This window comes from Coenobita brevimanus, chromosome 87 (assembly GCF_032717465.1).
Source record: "Coenobita brevimanus isolate Jiangsu-jjx chromosome 87, ASM3271746v2, whole genome shotgun sequence".
NCBI classification, from domain to species: Eukaryota; Metazoa; Arthropoda; class Malacostraca; order Decapoda; family Coenobitidae; genus Coenobita; species Coenobita brevimanus.
Window position 1 is genome coordinate 14557280 of NC_137040.1, and position 26992 is coordinate 14584271.

Below are 26992 nucleotides of genomic sequence, written 5' to 3' on the forward strand. Positions count from 1 at the left end.
GAACCCAAACTGTTTTATAGATTTGTTAATGGCAAACTGAAACAAAAGGAAGGAATCACCAAACTGAAAGTAAAAGAAGAGGTCTATAAAGGTGTAGCAATGCAAGCTGAAATAATGAACAAATGTTTCCAATCGGTTTTCACTAATGAAAAAGAGTTTGTGGAAGGGGAGGGAGTGATTAGAAATGTCTGTCTATCTATCTATCTATTGCCAGACGCCTCAATCCCGTTTGGGGTGGCCACAAACAAATCGCCTCCAAGTCTCCCTGTCCCCTGCCATTTCACTGCCCTGCTCCCAACTCTCACCCCCCTCTCTCATATACCTCTCCACCCCATCCCTCCGTCTCATCCTCGGCCTCCCCCTCCCTCTTCTCCCCTCCACCTCACTCACATACACTCTCTTCGTCAGTCTTTCACCCTCCATCCTCTCCACATGGCCAAACCACCTCAGTGTGTTCCTCATAACGCTTCCTATCACATCCACATCCACACCACAACGCTCCTTTATATCCTCATTCGTCAGCCTGTCTCTCCCTGTAACTCCACAGGCTCCTCTTAAATAACTCATTTCCACTGCTTTCACTCTTGACTTGTGTGTGATTAGAAATGTACCGGTGATAAAAGATTTAAAAGTGGAGGTACAGGAAGTGTATAAATTACTGGAAACTCAAGATGTAAGAAAGCCCCAGGACCTGATGGAATGTCTAATTGGGTACTGAAGGAATGCAGAGAACAACTGGCGGATAATATTCACAGTTTAATCGTGTGTTCTCTGGAAGAGGGGAAAGTGCCACAAGAATGGAAGAGGGCAAATGTGGTACCAATTTATAAGGGAGGAAACAGGGAAGAACCCCTGAATTATAGACCAGTGTCTCTAACCAGCATGGTCGCAAAATTATGCGAGAGAATCCTGAAAGACAGATGGATAAAATATCTGGAAGAGATGAATATTTTGGCTGAATGTCAGTTTGGATTCAGAATTGGAAGGTCACGTGTTTCTATCTTGTTGAGCTTTTACTCAAGAGTGATTGACGTGGTACAGGAGAGAGATGGTTGGGTGGATTGTGTGTACTTAGACTTAGAGAAGGCCTTTGACAAAGTACCTCATGAGAGACTAATGTGGAAACTAGAATATAAAGGAGGACTGAAGGGGAAACTTCTGGAATGGATGAGAGACTTTTTGAGAGATTGACAAATGAGGACAGTAATAAAGGATAGGATGTCTGGATGGAGGGAAGTAACAAGTGGAGTCCCTCAAGGCTCGGTGTTGGCGCCAGTAATGTTCCTGATTTACGTAAATGATATGGTAGATGGAGTGAACAGTTATGCAAGTCTGTTTGCTGATGATGTAAAGATCTTGAGGAAGGTAGAGGTTGAGGAGGATTGTAAAATGCTGCAGGAGGATTTGGATAGGATACATGATTGGAGCCGGACGTGGGAAATGAAATTTAATGTAAAGAAATATAAAATATTGGAAATAGGTAAAAGTACCAGGAGGCCATCACTGAATTACTTGTTGGGTAATGAATTAATCACAAAAATGAGAGAAGAGAAAGATTTGGGAGTGCTGGTCCAAGATAGTATGTCACCAGAAAAGCATATTAACAAGATTGTTGGAGAGACTGATAAACTCTTGACTAACATAAGAGCAGCATTTCATTATATGGATGAGATGATGAAAAAATTAAGAGTGGCCATGATCCGGCCCAGGATAGAATATGCAGCGGTAGTGTGGTCCCCACACAAAAAGAAAGATATAAACAAGATTGAGAGAATACAAAGAACAGCAACCAAGATGGTCCCCAGTCTGACAGACCTGTCATACAGAGAGAGGCTGGAAAAGGTGGATTTGCCTTCCTCAGAGGAAAGGAGAAAGAGGGGAGACATGATTGCAGTGTTCAGAACCATGGTGGGAGTAGATAAAATTGACAAAGAAGATCTGTTTGTACAGGATAAGAGAGTAGCAAGAGGACACGGAATGAAATTGAAAAAGTCAAGCTGCTTGAAGGATATCAAGAAATATAGCTTTCCTTACAGAAGTATAGACTTATGGAATAGCCTGGACAAAGAGATCATCCAGTCTAAAAACTTAAACGAGTTTAAAGCTAAATTTGACTTATTGAGAAACAGCGACGGAAACCCACGAGCATAGCACATTCCGTGTATATCACAATTAGGTATATTAGGTAAATACATAAATATTTGGAACGACTTAGACGAAGAGGTGGTGCATGAGAAAAACATTCATGTGTGTAAAGGTAGACTTGATAAATGTGGATTTGGAGACAGGACAATACGAGCATTGCTCAATTCCTGTATACTACAAATAGGTAAATACAAATAGGTAAATACACACACACACACACACACACACACACATATATATATATATATATATATATATATATATATATATATATATATATATATAACTATACGTGCTCCCTACGTGTCAACAAGTGGATTGGTTGTGGGTTGGTGCCCCTCCCTGTAAAACAACTAACTCAGTGTCAAATGGCCACCCTTTACGGGATTATGGTGTCTGGCAATATCTATCTATCTATCTATCTATCTATCTATCTATATACCTAGGCTGCTTCCCCCAAGGAAAGGGAGGTAGCCGAGACAGGACGACTCACTCTCCATTTACTCATCCATTCAAACACATTCATTCGCATCTTAGCCCCAAAGGGGAGAACGGACAGATCCTCACCGCATCACACCGCACAAGGGTCAACTGCGCAATGCAAGCAGTGACATCCACAGCAGGGCCCGACAGCAGAACTGGTTTACCCCTGCCACATCATAACAGACCCATCCCCTTACCCGCACCTGACCTGACTAGCTGATCAGACCAAATGCGGGAGAATATCCCCTCAGGGCTGCGTCATCACTTATTCATTCACAATTTCTCTCCATTTATTTCTGTCACGCACAGCCACTCTTCCTTGCTCAACAGACATCCCTCTCGCATCCAGCGCTCTCTTCACACTGTCCATCCATCCTATTCGTGGTCTTCCTCTCAGTCTTACACCTCTCACATCAGATCTAGTTATCTTTTTCACCAATCGTTCATTATCCATTCTCTCCATATGCCCAAACCATTGCAACACCCTCTGCTCAACTCTACCAGCCATCTCCCGAACAACTCCAGTTCTCCTTCGCACTTCATCATTTCGCACTCGATCCATACGCGTCATTCCACACATACTCCTCAGACATCTCATCTCCATTACATTCAAACTTTTCCTCTCTGCTACACCCATATTCCATGTTTCAGCCCCATATAACGCAGTCGGTACCACAACACCCTCATACAGCCTTCTCTTTACAACCATTCTAAGCGAACGACATTTAAACACTTTTTTCATTCCTCCCAGCACCTTTCCTACTTCATTTATTCTAAACTTCACTTCTGCATCTATTCTTCCATCCACAGCAACATGTGACCCTAGATATTTAAAACAATCTACCTCCTCAAGCAACTCACCATTCAAAACTATATTCATCCCCCTACCATCTATCAACCTCGTACACTTCATCACTTTACTCTTATTCTCATTTACTTTCAATTTCCTCCTTTCACACACCCTTCCAAACTCCTCTACCAACTGTCTCAATCTCTCCTCTGAATCAGTCACCAGTGCAGTATCATCTGCAAACAGCAGCTGCTTCAGATTCCACTCTCCTCCATCAACATTTACCAGACTCAGACCACCTAAAACTCTTGCATTCACCTCCCTTACAACACCATCCATGTAAATATTAAACAACCAAGGCGACATCACACATCCCTGTCGCAACCCCACTCTCACGGGAAACCAATCACTCACAGCATTTCCCACTCTTACACACGCTCTACTATTTACATAAAAACTTTTCACCCCTTTTAGTAACCTACCATCAAGTCCATACAATCTTAAAACAGTCCACAAAGCCTCCCTATCAATTCTATACTGTGTATATATATATATATATATATATATATATATATATACCATCCAGTCAGTTGATGTGCTGCCCTTTCCTCTCTTCCTTCTTTCCTCTTGTGTTTTCTTTCCTTCATTGTTTCCTTTTCCTTCTGCCTATGGGTGACTTCGCATGCGCTGTTCTGTCTTACTTTCCTTTATTCTCTTCTCTTCCTTCTGCCTATGGGTAACTCTAAACTGAGTGGCATGCCAAATGGTTTTGTATACACCAGGAAACCATTTATTATGCCGGGTGGTATCCATATAACCAAATTATGGCGCTTGGTGGTTGAGTGGGTAATTAAGATATCCAAAGGGTGGCTGGGGTTTATTGCTCACTCAATGCCACTTAGGGATTAGTGAGGCTGGTCTCTCTCATCTTAATTGTCAGGACCAATTTGCCTAGCCCTTGGCTCTTATGCCCCTTATGGGGTAACATAGGATTGGATGATGGATGGATAGATTATATATATATATATATATATATATATGCACAGTGGAATCTCAAATTTCGACAGTCAGAATTCGATTAATGAAATTTTGATGCATTTTGGAGTGGTCTGCCCACCTCACTTCTCGATACAAAGTCGCATATTTCAATGCTCTCAGGGCCAGACTCCAACCAAAACAAGCAAAGATAATATTTTTGATGCAAACCAAAATGCTAGCAGGGAAGGAAAATTATAAGAAATAGCTGAGCCTAACCTAATATTGTATGTGACATGTCAAGAAGAGAATGAAAATCAAAATCATTTATTCATATGTGAAGCATACGACGATATGGTTCTGAGACAATTCGCCGTCAGATAATTCCCCGTCAAAACATGGATGATTTCCCGTCAGGACAATTCACACCCTGGACGATTCCTCGTCATTCTATAAATATACTTATTATTAATTAATCAGTACTTTGATAACTTGATAATATAACGAGAAATTAAAGGAAAAGAATCAATAATAGAAATACTAACACAAAATGAATTACAGGGGGTAGTAAATACAGTGGGCAGAATACTGAAACGAAGAGAAGTTCAGTAATTATGAATATAAGGAACAACATGGAAATGAACAATAAGAGACAGAAAAAAAAGTCATGTTGTTTAGGGACAAGAGCTCCCAGATGGGAGTAGGCAACAGCAACAACAAGCCATGTGCAAGGCGATGTTCTGTTGTCGGCAGCCATCTTACGACTGTCCTGCCATCAGCCAGCCATGTACAGCCAAGTGCCTCACTTTCAGCCGTACCTTCCACATGTGGACATGCATTTCACTGCAATTTAGTTGTGTATATTTTCTTTGTATTTTCGTCACAACTTCTCTGTTTCAAGATGGCGAGCAAGAGTGGTTCTTCGGGTAGCAGTGGTAATGGACGAGAGCAACCTGGCACCCATGAGAACATATGGATGAGTTTTTTTTTTTTTTTTTTTTTTTTTTTTTTCTGATTAGCATACGTTTTCATTCCATTTCGTCCCCTGAAATTGTGAAACCCATAAGTTTCAACTAACCATTGGGCCTTGAGTGTGCCCAGGAAGTATATTTCCATTCTGTATGCGTATTCATCCACCGGGAACCCTCAGCCAGGAATGATGCTCGACCAGTCGTTTCAAAACTAACCATAGGTTTTTCTGGAAAATATGCTCAGTGTGTTTCCCAGGCAAAATTTTCTCAACTTAACCTAACCTATCCCACTAGGGCTGCATGGCTCAGGCGGCTGGATGTGATATTGAGATAAATACCCATACAGAATGGAAATATGCACCCAGGAAAGGTACCCAGAGTTTAGAGACTGATGTCATCATGCGCGACTTTCAAATTTAGTCGCCAGGCCAGCTGACTTCCCGCTTGAGCTCGAGTTTTTCCGCATGTTGACATGAATTGTCTCAATATGCTGACTGCGTTAGGACAAAAACGTGTTACATAACCATGTGTTACTCAAGGACTGAGTGTATATATATATGTATGTATTGTGTATGTGTGTATAATTTTGATGTTTCATTCTCTCTCTCTCTCTCTCTCTCTCTCTCTCTCTCTCTCCCCCCCAGGAGATTGCCATTGTGCAGGAAATTACTGTACCAGTAGCCTTACATTCAGTTTTAGGAAGGTATTGTAAGGAATACAGTAAACCCACTTTTGTAATGGACCTGGATTAACTGAATTTTAGATGTAAGAAACAAATTTAGGGCTCCCCTGTACTGTAATTTTTATCAAAGATGCCATCCAAAGCATCAGAAAAAAGGAGTCTTATGCTAAGTGTTCAGAAAACCTTGAGGTGATTGAAAAGTTAGAAAAAGGTTTCAGTGTGATGCAAATTTACAAGTACTGGACTGTACTGTATTCTATATACAGCCTACTGACAGTGTGTATGCAGTGTACATGATATTATTTATTGATTATTTGGGAATATTTCAACAAAATAGCAGATTTGTCGGTCAGTCAGCTGTAACTGGCACATCCATTAAGTGCTGGTAGAACTGTGCACTGTGAATAATCTAGAATCAGATAATTTACTATGCAACTCTGAAATTGTCTTTTGGTGGCATTGTTTATGTGTGACAAATTTGATTGCATTCTTCCACTGCATACTTTCTGGATATGGCAATTGGCAGGCAATTAGCACTCATTATTTAGACTTCTAGAAGGTATTTAATAAAGTACCTCATTGGCAGTAGGGACACTCACCATCCACTCATTCAGTGTAGTGCTGCTCTTGGGTGTCTGCCCTTTCCTCTCTTCCTTTCATTCCTTCCTTCCTCTTCTGTCTTTCTTCATTCTTTCCACGTCCTTCTGCCTACTGCTGACATTACACTCCCTCTTTTGTCTTTCTGTCCTTCATTCTTTCTTCTTCCTTCTTCCTGCGGGTGACAACACTGAGTGACAAGCCGAATGGTTTCATGTACACCAGGAAACCATTTACTATGCTGGGTGGTAACCATATAACCAAAATATGGCACTTGGTGGTGTAGTGGGTAATTACAGCACTCCAATCAGATTGAGCCAGTGAAGGTTTATATCCAAGGGATGGTTGGGCTATTGCGCACATAATGCCACTCAGGGATGAGTGAGGGTGGTCACTCATCTTGAATGTCAGGACCAACTTGCCTAGCCCCAGGCTTCTATGCTCCTCATGGGGCAACGTAGGAGTGGATGATGGATGTCATTGGAGGTTGAGGCCAAAAATACGTGAACTGGGAATTTGGGGAGAACTAGCTGCATGAGCTGAAAAATAGCCGACTGACTGGCACCAGAGAGTATTGATCAGCAGGGAAGTCTCTGAATAGACATCAACTAGTGGAATTTCACAGGGTTCAGTTGTGGGTCCATTTTTAGTTATCGTTTACATCAGTGACAGAGATGTGGGTATCATTAGTGAATTGCAAATTTTATGGGTGACACAAAGCTTGGAGGTGGTGCCTTTTCATTTGATAGAACTGTGTAGGGACTTAGTTAAAATAGAGGAATGGTTTGAATGCTGGCAAGTACTGTCCAACCTGGAAGAGTGCAAGGTGATGCTAATTGGTCATACAAATCCAAGAACCAACTACGGTAAACTCTTAATATAACATACCTCCATAGACCAGATACTGTATCAGATTTAATGGACATTACGAAGCTACCAGACTCCCATTGCCTATAAAGAACAATGTCCATTAAATGAGGCACAGTGAGTCAAAATACGTGTGTTTTCTACACTTTTTACTCCAAGAAGGCAGTGAAATAAACTGCAAAAGGGCAAAAGTATTGGCCAACTTAGTGTAAAATGAGTACAGTTTTCACTCAACCCAATAGGTGCAATGTACATCATATGAGCAAGCTTTTTTTGACATGGGCATGCTACATATTTCTCTCATATGTCCACATTACTTCACCATGGCTGAATTAAGGTAAATAATGAACTCATATATTGTTTTTCCTATGCTCTTTCATTTTATACGAGCAAAAATTATTTTTTGAGAAAACATTTTTTTTTTTTTTTTTTTTTTTTTTTTTTTTTTTTTTATAAAAAGTATGGGCCAAGTTAGTGTAAAATGAGTACAGTTTTCACTCTTAACCCAGTAGCTGCGATGCACATCATATGATGGAAAACCTGTAGCTGCAATGTACGTCATATGAACAAGCTTTTTTTGACACGGGTGTGCTACATATTTCTCCCATTTGTCCACATTACTTCACCACGGCTGAACTATGGTAAATAATGGACTCATGTTTGTTCTTCCTGTGCTCTTTCATTTCATATGAGCAAAAATTGTTTTTGAGAAAAACGATTTTTCCTGTTTTTTTTTGCGCATGAGGGGGTAGACCAGGAATGTCCTCATTATTTCACCATGGCTGAACCAGGGTAAATAAGGAACTCATATTTATTTTTCTTATATTTTTCCTTACACTCTTTCATTTCATACAAGCAAAACTTATTTTTTAGAAAGAATTTTTTTTTTTTTCACATGTGGGGGTAGACCAGGAAACCTAATGCCACAGTTGTTGACTGAACACATGAATATGCTATTGTACTGATTTGTTTTCAGACATGTACATGAAATCTCACCTCAGGTGGGGACTAACTGGTATAATGGATTTTCGGTTTTATCGGATCAGCTTCCCGCCGATTAGACTGTTAAAGGGAGGATTTCCTGTTCTCTCTGTTAGGACGTGAAATCATCAGTACAGACTTGGAGAAAAACAATTGTAATAATAAGCAGTGATTTAACATTCTCCAGACAGTGTATTGAAATAGAGAAGAAAGCACAGAAGTTTCTAGCTTATTTAAGAGGAAGTTTAAATACAGAAGCAAGGAGATAGATCTCTCTCACTTTACTATTCTCTTTCGTGAGCTGTATCTGGAATTATATAGCGGAGCAGTTCTAGTTGCCATCTGTGAATAAGGTTATCGCTCAGTATATGCTGCTAAACTAATCCCACCCATCAGGCACATGGGATTCCAGAGAAGGCTTCAGGTACTGTGCCTCTTTTCATTAGAGACTAGGCATTTATGCAGATAGCTAATTGAGGTTTTGAAAATCCTTTGTAGATATGAAAGCTATTTCTTCTATTGATAAAGCAGATCTCTTCACACAGACTTTCTCCTCCAATTCTGCCTTAGATGATTCCGGTGCCGTTCCTCCATCACTTCCCGCCTCTGACTTCCTCATGGCTGACATTAAAATTTCTTCAGCTGTTGTATTTTCTGCCATCACTGGCCTCAATACTAACAAGGCATATGGGCCTGATGGAGTCCCTCCTGTTGTTCTCAAGAACTGTGCTTCTGTGCTTACACCCTGCCTAGGCAAACTCTTTCGCCTTTGTCTGTCAACTTGTACCTTTCCTTCTTGCTGGAAGTTTGCTCTCATTCAGCCAGTCCCAAAGAAGGGTGACCACTCCCAACCCTTCAACTATCGTCCAATTCTTTTAACGTCCTGTATTTCAAAGGTTTTCGAGTCAGTTCTCAATAGAAAAATTTTAAGGCATCTTTCCTATCACAACCTTCTTTCTGATCGTCAGTATGGGTTCCATCAGGGACGCTCCACTGGTGGTCTTCTCACCTACCTTTCAGACTCCTGGTCATCCTCTCATCCTCCTTTCGGGACTTTGACAAAAGCTTTGCCATTGCACTTGACATCTCAAAGGCTTTCGATCGAGTCTGGCATAAATCTTTAATTTCCAAACTGCCCTCTTAAAGTTTCTGTCCCTCTATCCGTGCCTTCATCGCTAGCTTCCTTTCTGGTCATTCTATAACCGCTGTTGTAGATGGCCATCATTCTTCTCCTAGATCTATCAACAGTGGTGTTCCTCAGGGCTCTGTCCTATCACCAACTCTCTTCCTTCTAGTCATCAATGACCTTCTAAGCTGTACACCTAACCCTATCCACTCATACGCTGATGACTCCACCCTTCACCTTTCCATTCGGTTCCCACAACGCCCATCTCAGCAGTTACTTCAACAAACAAGGGATGAGGCTATGGCACACCTAATGTCTGACTTGGCTCGTATCTCTGACTGGGGTAAAAATAATCTTGTTGTTTTTAATGCATCAAAGACTCAGTTCTTACACCTATCAACCCGTCAAAATCTTCCACAGGTATACCCACTAATGTTTAATAATATTCAGCTTAATCCTGCATCATCCTTGAACGTGCCTGGGGTTTCATTTACTTGGGACTTATCTTGGAAAGATCATATTACATCTCTTGTAAAATCTGCTTCCAAGAGATTGGGTGTGCTAAGCCAACTCCGTTCTTTCTTTACCCCTGCACAATTGATGACTCTATACAGGGGTTTTATCCGCCCCTGTGTGGAGTTCAACTCTCATGTGTGGGGAGGCTCCCCACACACAGCTCTTCTCAATAGGGTGGAGTCAAAGGCTTTTCGTCTCATTAACTCTCCTCCTCTTACTGACTCCCTTCAACCTCTGTCTCTTTGCCGCACTGTTGCATCTTTATCTCTTTTCTATTGCTACTTTAATGGTCACTGCTCCCCTGAACTGTCTGCATGCATTCCTCCACCTCTACGACGGGCGCGTTGCACCCGTCTAGCAGCAAACTCTCATCCCTTTTCTGTCCAACTCTTTAATGCAAGAGTTAACCGTTACTCCCAGTCCTTCATTTATGCAACAGGTCAACTCTGGAACTCTCTCCCTCTGTCTGTATTTCCTGCTGCCTATGATCTCCAGTCTTTCAAATGCAGTGTGTCCAGGCATCTCGAAATGAATGGATCTTGAATTTGGCTCTCTATTGTATTTTGTTTTTCTCTTGGAGGGAACTCTTATTGTGGGCTCATGGCCTTTGGTTCCTTCTTCCTCGCATAAAAAAAAAAAAAAAAAAAATTACCAGCAGTTGGGAGGCTCCCTACATACAGTTTTTCCCATTACTGACCCCCTTCAGCCACTTTTTCAAAGGCTTTTCATCTCATTAACTCTGCCACACTTACTGACCCCCTTCAGCCTCTTTTTCATTGTCGCACTATTGCATCTTTATCTCTTTTTCTATTACTACTAAAGTGATCACTGCTCCTCTGAACTGTCTGCTTGCATCTTTCCACCACTACAGCAGGTGTGTAGCACCTGTTTAGCAACAAACTTTCATCCCTTTTCTGTCCAGCTCTCTAATGCAAGAGTGAACCGTTACTTGCAGTCCTTCATGTATGCAAAAGATCAACTTTGGAACATTCTCCATCTGTCTGTATTTCCTACTGCCTATGATCTTCAGTCTTTCAAATGCAATGTGCCCAGGCATCTCGAATTGAACGGATCTTGAATTTGGCTTTCTGTTACCTTGTTTTCGTTTTTTCTTGGAGGGAACAATTTTGCTTCCCCTGGCCCTTGATTCCTTCTTACGTGCATTAAAAAATAAATAAATAAATAAAATAAACAGCAACTTGACAAGGAATCATGAAACAGCAGCTTGACAAGGAATCATGGACGGAAGCTTGACTTGCAGCTTTTACACCTCTATGTATTAGGAAGTTTCTTGTCATATAAGATTTGCAATGTCAGTTGACAGTTTCTTGATAGACCAGTTCAGTGCAATATTAGAGAAAGTGTGATGGGCCTAACTTTGTGGTAAATTGAATATTTCCATCATTAGTCATATTTCTCAGCCTGGCCTTTTCCCATTAGGTTAGATGCACTTTTCTGTGGGTGGGGAGAGCCTTCATTTCTAGTATGCAGTACTTTTTTCTCCCTAGTGGAGTTACACCATGTACCTTACAACTTCATTTATGGTGTTCTTCCTTGTAGTGGGACATGAGACTTTTTGAGGTAGTACTTGTCCATGAAACTCCTTGTCTCTCTATTTCTCACACACACACACACACACACACACACACACACACACACACACACACACACACACACACATTCTCTCTCTCTCTCTCACCATACACATATGCACACACTCATGCACATATACATGTACATTCTCTCTCTCTCTCTCTCTCTCTCTCTCTCTCTCTGAGACCTATCTAACCTGAGACATGTTTACCAATATCAGTTTTTGCAGTTTGTTTAGTTTCTATGAGTGATGGTGGCTGAATATTAATACTGTATAGCTGAGAGTGAAATGGTAGTTATTGTGAGGGAAGGTTCATTACAGTGTGATATGTGCAGAATAAAAAGAGGGAGGGGGGTGGCTGAATTGGTAGAGAGGCAACCTGCAGTCCTAATGGACCCAGGTTTGAATCCCGACTGGGGCAGGGAACAGTTTAAGGATTTGAATTTCACAAAAAGCAGACTTTTCTAATCTACCAGATGACCCACTGACATGTCATAAAAGTACCCCTGCTAATACCAGTACACCACTCCAGTATGAGACAGCCCTAGCATGTATTCAATAAGGATGGTGGATGCTAGTGTCAAAGTGGTGACATGTGGAGATGTAGGAGGATTACCGTGTCCCAAGGAGGACTTCTGGGACTTGGGAATAGGCCCTGAAGCCTTTGCCCAGAGTCGGACAAAAAAAAAAAAAAAAAAAAAAAAAAAAGTGAAATAGGTTGATCCTTCACAGTGAGGGGATGTCTGGAACTACATGAAACTGTTTGGTGGTTAAGAAGAATGAATTATAAAGTTTTATAGAGCTAAGTAATTAATCAGTGTGTTTTTTTACCTGTTGGCTGTGAATATGTCTGTACTAAATAAAACTTATCATGTGGTGGTGACAAGAATGTGTAAAAGACATCACCACAGTGACAGAAATGAGAGGGAAATGTAAAACCAAAGTGAAAAGTAGATTGGCCCAAGGGAGAAAAATGGTAATTTCTGTGGAGATTTTGATATAAATGGAAAATCGAGCATGAAAGTAGAATGAAAATTGCTTGGAAGTATCTTTCAGTGTCTGTAATATTAGAGTAAACTCTCAATTATCCATTCTAATTCAGCCAAGCCCTATGCCGAATAACATGAAATGCGAGCAACATTAATCTTTGAGCCAGATATTGTCATTCTGTACATCTCAACCCTCTATCCTACAAAAACTACCATGAGTAAGAGATGAAAACTAAGCATATAAAACCATTACAGTAATGATACAGGACAGTAATACAGTACTGTACATAGTGTACTATTGTATATACTCACCAAGTGTTGGCATCGATGGGGAGAAACATCGCCAGGGGGTTCGCACTTGTAAACAGTACAGTACACAGTACTGCACAGGGGAAGTTTAATAATCACAGTAGAGCACTAGGGCATGAGCACTGACAGGCCATTAGCTTTGCAATACAATACAGTACAGCAGCTTGAACATAGGACACCACTGAGTTAGCCAAAGCATCAGGGTTTTGCAGCCGTATGGGCAGGCGAGTGGAATGCACAGGCACATCTTGGCTCTGTGACATCCACAGGCAAGAATGAGAGTGCAGTGGTATTCCTGGCAAGCTGAATAAGCCACACCCACTATGGATTCTGAATGGCTGGAGCGTAGCGGGCGTTTTCGTTGGCTCCCGAGTTTCGGGATTTCGCTTGGCGTTAGTTGGCTGCCGCTTGCAAGCTGCTTGAGACGCCTCAGCGCTGGATATTGCACTGGACCACTGGTTAAGTCCCATTTTGGTGCTGGATGTTTCATAATTTAGCAGGATATTGCTTTAATATAGCCAAGATAGCTGTGCCAGATATAGCATTGGGCTGGATATTGCGCCAATGGATACTTGAGAGATTACTGTATCAGCTTGACACTATCTTGAGAGCTAAAACAACCGCAGATTGGTTTTATAAACACAGTGGAGTTAAGCGCATCTCTTTCCTCAACATGTGGTTATGTTGAGACAAATTCCTCACTGCCAGCACATTTGAGTACAAAGGGAATGGGGCAGCCCTCTCATAAAGTGCTTCTTCAATTTACTAACGGGGGAGAATATGAGTCTTTGGCCGGGAGAAACCTGTTTTTCCCATAGTAATGTGGCATTTAGATTGCACCAAGTACCTAAAGTCACTGATGCCAAATTATAGCCATGCTCATGATAACAATGTATTGTACCCAGGCACAGTTTATAGTACTGTTTAGATAGTTCATATTTATTAATTCATAGGGTATTCTAATGTACAATAGTTTAATTTTGGTTTTCTTGCATACAATAATTATGTAAGGTTTTGTATTCAGTGCCTAATTTTTAAGAATAGCACAGTTGTGTATCACTTAAAACTTTAGATGTATATATATATATATATATATATATATATATATATAAAAAGTGAACCATATGTGTCAGGGGTGTCTGCCAGTATAAGGTGGAGATGAGATAAGTGAAATACCCAGCAGTCCTTAAATACAGACAACCATATGTATGAGGGATGTCTTCTGTGTGTCTTATGGGATTTCAGGATTAGATACAAATGAAATAGCATGGGATTTGAAGATAAGGTACGAGTGAAATAGTCAGCAATCCCTAAATATAGACATCTACAGTCAGCAGTCTGTTATGCAGATACAGTATGTAGTTAGCTGTTGGTACATTAGATCAACATACAACTGAGTAATTAAATTGTTTCATAATACATAAAGGTTTACAGTTGTATTGTAGTTTAGCATTCTTGTTGATTTTCCTACTGTTCCAGTAACTGTAATTACTGATTGCCATCTTTATTGACATGGGTACTATCTTGTTTGGGGGGGTCTTTGTAATAAGCCATGTGCAGTAAACTAGTTGCTAAGCTTAGGCTTTTTCTGTGCTAAGAAGTAAGACCAAAGAAATTAACAAAAGGTAAGGGGAGGGACAGAAAGAGTTAAGAGTTGTTAATGAAATAGAGTGCAGATATTGGCAGTTTTCATGACCAGGTACAATTTTTCTTTTGTGTATGATACTGTATAAGTTTTCATACATATTTATAAAGCTGTTATAATAATCAGAGTCTCCCATTTATTAGTACAGAACTCACATCCCTCCCTTGCCATTTGACTGATGTTGAATGTAGTATGTAATCTATATATTGGTGTCTACTTGTGTGTTTCACTGTGCTCTAACCCATTGAGATACTTTGCAAACAGTTACTTTTGTACTTTGTGGTAGTATCTGTTGTCAGAATGTAGCAGCATCAAGGGGGATTGGTTTTTCCATAGTTATCAGTTTGACTAATTCAGCATTGTTAGTACAGAAGGAATTGAACATTTTCTCCCCCTTTAAGAGTACCTTTTTATATCCAGTAAATACTTAAAATAGTTGCATGTAAACTTCCATACCTTTAACATCCCCTGAGCAGATTTTTACTCATTACCATAACTTTTCCTTTCCCCTTAAAATATACTGCTCCCCCTTGTGTGTGCTGTGTATTCCCAGTGTTGGTGTTGAGTGTCTCTGTGTTTCTATAGCCTTCATGTGGAAGTCGAGCATACAGCCAAATCAGCAAGGTTAGTAAAAACTACTGCCAGCCTCTCACCTTTTAGCCTGCTGTCTTGCTTATGTTTTGTCATCTCTTTGAGTTAGGATAACCAGCCTCTGCTTGTCATATGGTATGTCCAATTCCTCAAGTTTGCAGAATATTTCCAGCATAACATAAACATATGAAGGTAAAGCAGCTGTGCACAGTGCTGCATGGTAGCAGACAGTACTCTGAATATCATACTTCAACATATGCAGCATATGTAAAGCTTGCTTGCAGGGCTTAGTTAATCATAATCTGAAAGTATTCACACCAAAATACTCCATTTTGCACATAGCAGTGATGGAAATAACAATTTAATTGTCTGTCAGATATTGCATTATAAAACTATCAGTGTTAGAATAAGGTCATTCAGCTTCCTGACTCTCAGTTAAGAGCTACCAGTTATCAGTAATTAGTATTGCCAAAGCAGTTTGTGACATTCCATATTTCCATCATAAGTAGCCAACTACTTTAGTGACAGTAAGGTAACTACTTCTTAGTGTGTGTTGCCATCCAGTGTTTTAGCTGTGCCTAATGATTTTTTAATTTCATTGCTGGCCATATTATGAATACCGTACTCAAAAGTTGCAGCAGTTTTACTTATGATCTGGCAGTTGTCATTTACAGCAAGATTCTAAAGTGCATTTCTTCACAAAGCATTCTTTTTGACCACCATTATGGGTTCCACCTGGGACACTCCATTGGTTATCTCACTGTCCTTACAGATTATTGGTCATTCTCCTTTCGAGACTTTGGTGAAACTTTTTCCATGGCACTTAATGTGTCAAGTGCTTTTGACCAATGCTGGCATAGCTCTATAACTTTCAAACTGCTGCCTTATGATTTTCATCCTTCTATCTATTCCCTCATCTGTAACTTCTTTGCTGGTTATTTTATAGCTGATTGTAGGCAGCTACTGTTCTTCTGAAACTATAAGTCGTGGTGTACCTCTGAGTTGTGTCCTGTCACCAGGTATTCTATTTGTACATGATCGAGCTGCACATTTGCCCGTCACTCATACGCTGATGATTCCAGCCTTCACATTTCCACCTGCTTCTCACAGCTTCCAACTCAGCAGTTACTTCAACAGTCACTTGAGGATATGACACAACTGGTTTTTGATCTGATTGTCATTTCTGATTAGGGAAAAAGAACCCTTATTGTTTTTGATGCTTCAGAAAATTCTTACTTCATTCAACCCATCAGAATTTTCCTCAGAAACATCCCCTGTTATTTAACAATTCACAATTGATCCTTTTCTCTTCACTGAATATCCTTGGGAGGGGGGGGGGGTCATTTTCTAAGGGCTTCTTATGGAAAGGTCACATTACCTCCTTTGCAAAATCTGCTTCCCAGATATCACTACTAGTTGTGATATACAGGAAATGAGCTACACTTGTGGGGTCCCATCTCTGTTTCTCAGTAAGTCAAATTTTGCTTTGAACTCATTTAAGTTTTTAGGCTGGACAATCTCTCTGTCCAGGCTATTCCACAGGTTTCTGCATCTATATGGAAAACTACATTTCTTGATATCCTTCAAGCATCTTAGCTTTTTCAGTTTCATTTCGTGTCCTCTGGTTACTTTCCTGTCCCCTTTTCTGTCATTTTCATCTCCTCCCATCTTGGTCGTGAACACTGCAATCATATCACCTCTCTCTCTCTCTCTCTCTCTCTCTCTCTCTCTCTCTCTCTCTCTCTCTTCTTTCTTCTAAGGAAGGCAGATCCAGCTTTTCCAGCCTCTCTCTCTCTACAACAGATCTGCCAGGCTAGTGACCATCTTTGTTGCTGTACTTTGTATTCTCTTGAGCTTGTTTATATCTTTCTTTTTGTGTGGGGACCACACTACTGCTGCATATTCCAACCTGGGGTGGGTCATGGCCACTATCAGTTTTTTCACTATCTCCTTCCATGTAATGAAGTATTACTCTTGTGTTAATCAAGAGTTTATACAAGTAAACCTGCATTTAATACCCTGATTATTTTGAAGGTTGACTGGGCATGTGGGGAGGGTGGTGGGGGGCCGAGGCTTGAGGTTAGGCTACTGTGGGGCCGCCATCATCACTATTTTCATCTCTGTCATCTTCAGTTTGGTCTCTAAACATATCTTCTGTTCATCTTGATAGGTGGAGCCATTATGATACAGGTGCAGGGTGAAACTCCTCCAACATTGCTATACATACCTTGGAATTGCAAGGGTCAGAGGACACATGAAATGCAGAATAAACAGTGACAGGCTCTGACGTAGCACCGTGACATCACTCTTCAACATCGCAGAGTAGTGCAGAAATGTTCGTTTTTTTGCACGAGTTTTTAAAATGAGTATTTTTTGGGTGTACTTCGCAAAATAGGAATTTGCAGTTATAGTTTGCAGAATTAAAGGGCCTAATATATCTATCTATCTAATCTATCTAATCTATCTATCTATCTGTCTATATATCTATCTATCTATCTATCTATATATATATATATATATGTATATATATATATATATAGATAGATGGATAGATAGATATAGATACATTACAATCCCAGTTAACCGGGTGGCTTGGGGAATTTACCTTCCCGGTTACAGATTTTTCCCGTATTTCTGATTTTCAAGTCAAATCTATACAAAGGTTATCACAGCAGTAAATACAGTTCAGGTATTTACCAGTCACATTAGGGGTTACACTAAGAGATTCCGCCTGAAAAACTGCCTTGTAAACACACACCATGGTCATAACGCGCGTGTGCAATGTCTAGCAATTTGCCGTACTGCAAATTGCACCAGTCCATTGTTTACCGAATTACTGTATTCATTATATGTACTGTACTCATAAAAATTGAAAAATAAAATAAAGAAATAAAAGCTTGAACATTTATTAGTGAACTGATGATGTGTTAAGACTGCACTGTAGAATTATCACGACACCTGTGCCCCCACGTGAGTTTGTTTACGTTTCCGACTGTTCTTCTTCTTCCCCACTTGACCTCCATCACTCCACCCCTCACCCGCCACTCAGCTGTTTTGCAGAAAATAAAATAAATGATGTATGTATGAAATGCAGGCATATTATTTATTTATTTTTCTTCCAACAAAGTAAACTTTCATTCTTATTAACATTTATATTCAGCCATTAGTGTTTTACAATGTTCGCCTTTTTCAAGTCTGTTGCATATGTCCAGCTTCTGTTTCAAGGTAAGCACGATACGCTTACGTTTAGTTTGCACTTTAGGCATTTTGGAGTGTGCAAATTACCGTCTATCAGAGGAACACAATAGCAAGAGAGCTTGTTTACTGTCTGGTGGCAAAACGCAGACTGGTGATTTTTGGAGGGTGTGGAGGATGACTGAATTCAAGTAGGGGAAAGAGGGGGAGAGGAGGGGTGGTTAATAGGATTTGCTAGGGATTAACATCAGCCGGAAATGCCTTCACCTCGCTTTGTCTGACTTCCCCCAGCCTCGCGTGACACAATCAAACGGCGGTTTGGCGGTCCATTCAAATTGGCGCACAGTTATAACTTACTGACATTTTTACCAGCCCTTGAATTTTCCGGTTGTTCTGAGTATTCCGTTTGTCTGGATACCGGATAGCTGGGATTGTACTGTATATATATATATATATATATATATATATGTATTTATATATATATGTACATATATACACAGTAGGCTTGCACAGTGCGCGAGAGATTGGGTGGTCCACGACCTCGCGCACTGCGAATTCGTGCATAGAAAATACATAGTCCTATGGGAAAAATTACATATGGGCAGTACCCCCTAATACCTGGACATTTTTTTGGCCCTTAGAGACATAAAAAAGGTCAAATTTTTCTGAAATTGTACTACAGATATAGCTGCAATAACAAAAATATGGGCAGTCACCTTAACAACAGTAGACAACAGGCCTGATGGATTTAAACAACAAGAGTTCTGAGGCGCGGCAACGCACTTACAGTGCCCCCGCCACCACCCCGGCCACACCACGCTTGTTTAACAGTTGCCAATGTTGTATTATTCCAGGCTTTGACGAAGAAATTTACGGCCTGTTGAATGTTACATTTCTTCCAGAATGCAGCAACAGTCATTATGGTGGGGGTTGCAGGTACGCCAGGTGAAGCAGGTGAGTTAGGTGGGGCTGTGAAGGTGGCGAGGGAGGCGGCTGGTGAATCAGATGGGGCAGTGGAGGACGGCGGTGGGCGAGTCAGGGGAGGTGGTGAAGGGAGGATCCTCCCTCTCCTCCTCGCTACTGCTCACATTTTCGGCAATTTCCTTCATCTCTTCTTGCTTGTTTGTTTCATTCCTCATCTTGTTATGGATGTATTGGCAGTATAACAACTTGGTATCCACGAAATAAACATCATTATTATAGACTCTGGGTATCTAGTCTAACTTACTGTTATTGTCGAAAACGTTATTATTGAAGCTGTTATTGGCGATATCTTATTGTAGACTCCTCTTGAGCACTTTCCCCATGAGCCTCTAGGTCACTATTGGGGCGTTGTGTGGAGGGGGGGGGGGTCGCGTACTGATGGAAAATGACGCTTTTAAGCCACTTCTTGCGTCTACCTCGTGTTTTGTAGGGTAAACTCGCGCATTCAAGGTTTTTCGTTATGATTTTTGGTCACTCGCGCACAATGAGATTCGCGCACTGTGATGACGCGCACTGGGCGAGCCTACTGTATCTGTATCTCTATTTATCTATCTCTCTCTCTATATATATATATATATATATATATATATATATATATGTATATATACATATATACACATACATATGTATGTATGTATATATATATATATATATATATATATATATATATATATATATGTGTGTGTGTATGTATGTGTAAGTGTGTATATATATATATATATATATATATATATATACACACACATACACATATATATATATTTATATATAAATACACATACACATATATATATATTTATACACACATATATATATAAATTTATACACACACATACATATATATATATATACATATATATATATATATATATATATATATATATACCAGTATGTATGTATATATATATATATATATATATATATATATACATATATGTATATGTATATATATATATGTATATGTATATATATATAGATATATAGATATATATGATATATATATATATATATATATACAGTAACCCCTCCAATATCCGGATCAATAGAGCCATAGGCAGGTCCGGATAGTGGTCCTGTCCGGATATTGGGCCCCAGCTTATGGACTAGTACTTACGGACCCTAACTCTGAAAAACACCTATACAACTCCCTCTGGACATGCATAGCACCTATTTAAGACCCAAATCACACCAATAAGGGGCATAAAAGACTGAAATAAATGCAAAAGAACCATAAAATGAGGTTTTAGAGGTGAGTTTATACAATATTAAACATTCTGGGTACTTACAAGTCCCTTGGTCTTGGACTGGTTTGAACCGCCAGTTTGCAGTCCACAGTTAATCCTCTGCACTCTAAATTCTAATTTCTTAACACTGCACAACACTGTAAATTCCTGTGTGTTCTAGTGGCAAGGTATTGCAGTTTATTCCCTGTTTATTCACAAAAAACAAGCACCTGTGGCTTGCACTGTTATGAGTATCTGCTCTCCATCGGAGTTAAGCTGTGACTGTTGATGTTGGTGGGGTAACAGAGTTGCCAGATCGCAACAGCCACATTACCAATCTCCTCAACTTTCATTGTCAAATATAACTTTTCATTACCAATTTCGTAAAGCTAGCATATATTCTTCAGTAATTATATATACAAGTGGAAATACATGTAATCACTCTCCTTATAACTAACACCATGTTGATTATTTTCACACTATGTAGGGTAGCAGATTAATCATAGAGAGCAAACAATCCACCATCTCCATCCTGTGTATCCTCATACATGTGAAAAATCCATTTGGTAATGCATTATTCTAATGCATTACCAAACGAATTTTTCATTACCAAATTGGCCCACACTTGGTAATGAAAAATACCAAATGGCAACCTGACAGGGGAGGGGGGAGGGGGAGGAAGGAAGGGGTGAAGGGACCATGGTGTAACAGCTGTTTGGCGCCAGGCGGGAATTTCAAATTATGGGAGGGAAAAAAGTCAGATTTTTTTCGAATTTTTTGCAGTTTTTGGCCCATTTTGGGAATATTGGATCCCAGGAGGATTATGTCCGGTTAGTGGGGATGTTCGGATATTGGGCGTTCGGATATTAGAGGGATTACTGTATATGTATAATGTATATGTATATATATATATATATATATATATATATATATATATATATATATGTATATATATATCTATCTATCTATCTATCTATCTATCTATTGCTAGACGCCTCAATCCGATTCGGGGTGGCCACAAACAAATCGCCTCCACGTCGCCCTGTCCCTCGATATATATATATATATATATATATATATATATATATATATATGGAGCCTCTGTGGTACAGTGGTAGAGTGTGCGTTTCGTACACGGGTGGGCCATGGTTCCCGCCCCGCCAGGGTAATAAACTTTGGGAGTGTTCACCCGGCCACGTACTGCATTGGCGGACACAAGGGGTGCTGTGGTTGAACCAGTGTCACTTACTGTAAAGTATGCTTGCACTGAGTCGGCTTGCACGGGCTGATTACACTTGGTTCACAGAATACACACACATCCAAAGCCACTCCAACACTACAATTACATTTACAAGCACTTCTCACCCTACATACAATCTCTACCAAACAGCCTAAGCCACTTGGTAGAGATACATTGGCTGTATCATCCCGACTTCGGTCGAGATAGGCCTGTCCTGCACTGGATACTCATACGGCTGATGATGATGATGATGATTTTATATATATATATATATATATATATATATATATATATATATATACACATACAGTGCACTTGCATAACTCAAGGACTTCTAACTCACGAATTATCTAACTCACGGTGTCCTTATGTAAGTCATCATTATCACTAAACTCACGGAAAATGCTTTAACTCGCGTTATTCCACTAGAACATGGTTTATTTGTGAGATGTTTAACTCACGGTATTGTAGCCGCAACTTGTGACTGGAAGCCAGTCATACTTAAGCACATAGTCCTTGTGCTTGTGCAGCCAATCACAATAATGCTTTCTCCACCCACGCCACCTACACCTAGTGGCCAGTACTGCAACTAGGCTAGTGTGCTGAAACCGCTACCTGTGTCTCGTCGACATAAGCATTGTCATCAGTAGGATTTAGGTAAATGCTTTTCTGTATTTTTTATTATCATACAAGGATATGAATGTCTTTTAATGTTGTTTATTATCATTATAAGATATGCAGTACACACTTCTGAGACAGGTTGTTAGTGTTAAGTGGTGTTAAGAGGGGTTCCGTTAATGTTATACTAGGCCACGTGACACAATGGCAGAATCAAATATTTTTCCCCATAAGGTGTGTTTTTTTTAATTCACGTTTTTCCAACTCACGGCATGAGTTCAGAAAGATAGTACAGTGAGTTAGGCGAGTGCAGTATATATACAGTATATATATATACAGTCGGCGCAGTGGAAGACTGGACCCTCTATTTCGCACCATATATTTGGTAGGGTCCAAGAAATATTGTAGGAAAATTCCTGTAGCCGGTGGATTTTTTTCCTGGTGGCTTGTAGCAACGTCACAGGCTTAACACCACATGCTGTGAGTTTATGAGCTCAGTGCCTGCCTGACTTCGGATAGGAAAGCACATCATATTTTTTGTCCTGCCTGGCCCTTGTTAATTTCAAAGCTCTCGTTTTCACACCCTCCTCTGCCTTAGTGAATCATTGGAGATGGGTCCCAAGCCACTAACTGATGTAGAAAAAGCCCGAATTTTAACTATGAGAGAGGAAAATGTAAAAATTAAGGAGAGGCTTCAGTGCAGCAGTACAGCTGGGGATCTTGAAGTCTTTCTGAAGTTGATGCTGTATGGTTCTTTGACACATCTTTCAGCAATTCTGGGTACATATCTTTCAGTTGTCTAGTAGTCAAACGTGGGTCTTTTATCACAGCTTGCTTCAGTAACCTGCCTGTAGTGGTGATGACTTCCTTTTAGGTCCTAGCTTGTCTTTATGTTGGGGAATTGTGTTTTTTGGCAGATGGCGGGCAGCAGCGAGGAGTGCCATAACGGTAGATTTTCCTTGCCCAGTTCGAATACAAATATCCTTAATTTTTACATTTTCCTCTCTCATAGTTAAAATTCGGGCTTTTTCTACATCAGTTAGTGGCTTGGGACCCATCTCCAATGATTCACTAAGGCAAAGGAGGGTGTGAAAATAAGAGCTTTGAAATTAACAAGGGCCAGGCAGGACAAGAAAATATGATGTACTTTCCCATCCAAAGTCAGGCAGGCACTGAGCTCATAAACTCACAGCATGTGGTGTTAAGCCTGTAAAGTTGCTAGAAGCCACCAGAAAAAAAATCCGCCGACTACAGGAATTTTCCTACAATATTTCTTGGAATTAGAGGGTCCAGACTTCCATTGCGCTGACTGTACAGTACTGTATATATATATATATATATATATATATACATACAGTAAAACCTCGATATAACGGACTTCAATGGACCGGAATTTCCTTTCATGGGACTCGAGGAGCTACCAGACTAAATTCTTATATATCGGAAAAAGTCCAATAAAGCCAGAAGCAGTCTGGACTGTCAGACCACTTCAGCTATGTTCACCACAAAAAGGTAAATGAAAGACATGTTTATCAGTGTACAGTAAAGTATTATTATATATATTATACCATTTGATTAATGTAGTGAAGTTATAACACAATACAGTACCACAGTGGTAGTCAAAACAGTTTAAAAACCGTTCATGCGATTTGGACTAGTGTCTGATGTATCAGAAAAGTTCGGATTAGCAGGGGGAAGTCCGGATGTTGCTTTTATCAGAATTTTGCATTTTTCAGAATGGTTTGGGCCACAGTCAGTCTGTTATAGTGAGGTCTTACTGTATATATATCTTAGTTTTACACTATATCCCCTTTTTTTCATGTGGGCTATTGCACTGCCCCTGGGTGGAAGACTTAGGTTTGGAGCGTGTAGCACTTTATGACCGGATGCCCTTCTTGATATCTACCAGTGAACCTTGAGTGGACTCGAACCTCCAACCCTTCAGCGGAGCACTGCGTTTGAACTAAGTCTAAGCAAAATAAAATATTCTGATAAACTAGGTGCTTGCTCCGGAGAGTAATATAAAATGTTTGATTAATCTGGCTGATTATGAAAAGTACTGTGTATTGAGGGAGCAGTCAATTCAGCATTCCTATCTCTAAAGGTATTGAAATTCTCGGTGTTTCACGTAACAAGACCTTAACTTGGACCTCTCATATTGGAACACTTGCTAAAACGACTTCAGAGAGACATGGATTGTTGCACAGAATCCATAATTTCTTTACTGTGTAACAGTTAGTTATATATAGAGACATGGATTGATGCACAGAATCCATAACATCTTCACTGTGTAACAGTTAGTTATGTATAATTTACAAGAGTCGTGTGTTCCCATCTCAAATATTGCTCACCCATGTGGAGTGGATGCGGAGAGGTTGCACTAAAATAACCAGACAAAATTCAGAACAAAGCTGTAAGAATAATTAATAACTCAGTAGTTACAAATGAACTACCTCCTCTACAAGGAAGATGGAATGTTGCCTTACTTGCACTGTTTTGCTGATACAGTCAAGTTTCTTAAGGCGCTGTTAATTGGTTCTGGACCGTGCCTGTGCCATAGAAAACCGCATCATACAGATAACTAAACTAATGGGAAAAATGCAATTTGGTTCTGGACGTTCTCCCAAAGCCCCTTTTCACCCCACTTTTCCCCATTTTTCCCCACTTTACACATGCACACAATCAAGCAGTCTGTTTCGTGGGGTTCCTGTCCACCATTTCTGTGGCACAGTACGTAACAATAGGCACAAAAATTGGGAGGGTGACCAGATGACAAGCAGTCTGGCTACACACTGAGAAGGGCTTGAATGGCAGGTGAGGGCTGAGGTTCACATTCCGACCGCCAGGGGAATTTGCCCTCACGTTTCAGACCTTGCCGCGCCCACGCCATAGGTATAGTTTATGCGCGTGGTTCATTTTTTGGGGTCTGGCACCTTGCCGTGTCATAGAAAACCGCGCCATAGGCGACTTGACTGTACTTTCTTGGCAAATACCCAGCCAAAGTTCCATTCATTGTCCCCCCTCTCTATGGCTTCCCTTGTGCTACACAGATGTCGATAGCACTCATTACCTGACTTTCACATTGCCTTATTGCAGAACTTTTCCTGTCAGAATTCCTTTGTTCCCTAAAGTGCCTCTCTTTGGATTTCACTTCCGCAGATTAATTTCCCCCAAATTTCAAGCAATAGCATTTCAAGCCTAACTGTTAGATATTTTATTAATGGAGGATACTTTCTATCTGGTGTATGGAATTTTCCTTTTACAGTAAATTCTCTCATATCTGGCATAAAACTGCTAGGGGGATACTATGAGTTGATGTACTGACGGATAGTGATATACCCTGCCCAACCCTCCAAGGGAGTCTAACCCCATTATAACTGTATACTTGTACTGTATAACTGCCCACCCATAGAAAAAACAACCTTTTATACTGTAATAAGCATGAAAAAATGTCACTATACTGTGCAGGGGTTCCCAGTGATACAAGTAATTACAGAGTATAGTGTATAACTTATGAGAAGAAAGGGGTTCAGTGTTTCACCACCACCAACTGATAATGCTATGTAAAGCAGCTTTAAACAAGAACAATGGTTTTACACAAGAACAAAGGTTAGCTACATCTAAAACACACATACAGTAGGCCCTCCATGCATACCTGGTATGTGATCATACAGTAGCCAGTTCATGCAGTCATTTGTTAAAGTAGGGGTACCATGCAAACTGGTCCTGTGTATGTAGGGATATGCTTTTTTTTTTTTTTTTTTTTTTTTTTTTTTTTAAGCTCACTTCAACAGACCACGGTATAATCTGTCTTTCTTCTCCCCTCCCCTCAGTATTTTTCTCCCACTTTTTCATTTCCTCTTTTCTCCTTTCATTCCTTTCCTCCCCTTGTTACTTCAACTCTTCTCCCATATATATTTTTGAGTTTCATCCAGTGGTTATAAAAGAAAACAATAGAAAGCAAAAATTAAGTGAAAGAGGACAAAATACAACTTAAGTCCTTGTATCAGTGACAGAAACAACATTCACTTGAGCTGATGTAGTTCATTTTGATCTCTATTTAGCTCACACACACACACACACACACACACACACACACACACACACACACACACACACACACATAAAAAGAGAAATGAGGACAGTACTAAGAGGAAACTACTCATCATGGAAAGAAGTGACTAGTGGAGTACCACAGGGTTCAGTGCTGGCACCAATCATGTTTTTAGTGTATATAAATGATATAAACAGTAACACTGGAAATGAGAGCTATCTGAATATGTTTGCAGATGATGCAAAAATACAAAGGAGAATTACTAACACAGACTCTTGTAAAGAGCTACAAGAAGAATTAAATAATCTTCATGAATGGAGTAGTACATGGCAAATGGAATTCAATGTGGACAAGTGTCATGTAATCAAGTTTGGTAAAAGTGGAAAAAGACCTGATTGGGATTATAAGTTAGGAAAT

General features: G+C 40.1%; 1 protein-coding gene across 1 annotated transcript in view; it reads left to right on the plus strand.

Moving 5' to 3' along the window:
- Nucleotides 1-26992, plus strand: part of Camta (Calmodulin-binding transcription activator) — a 1827966-nt gene that overhangs the window by 295139 nt on the left and 1505835 nt on the right. The window contains exon 12 of the mRNA XM_080281035.1: nt 15256-15294. Coding sequence (XP_080137161.1) covers nt 15256-15294 — 39 coding nt within the window. The remainder of the gene's footprint in view (nt 1-15255; nt 15295-26992) is intronic.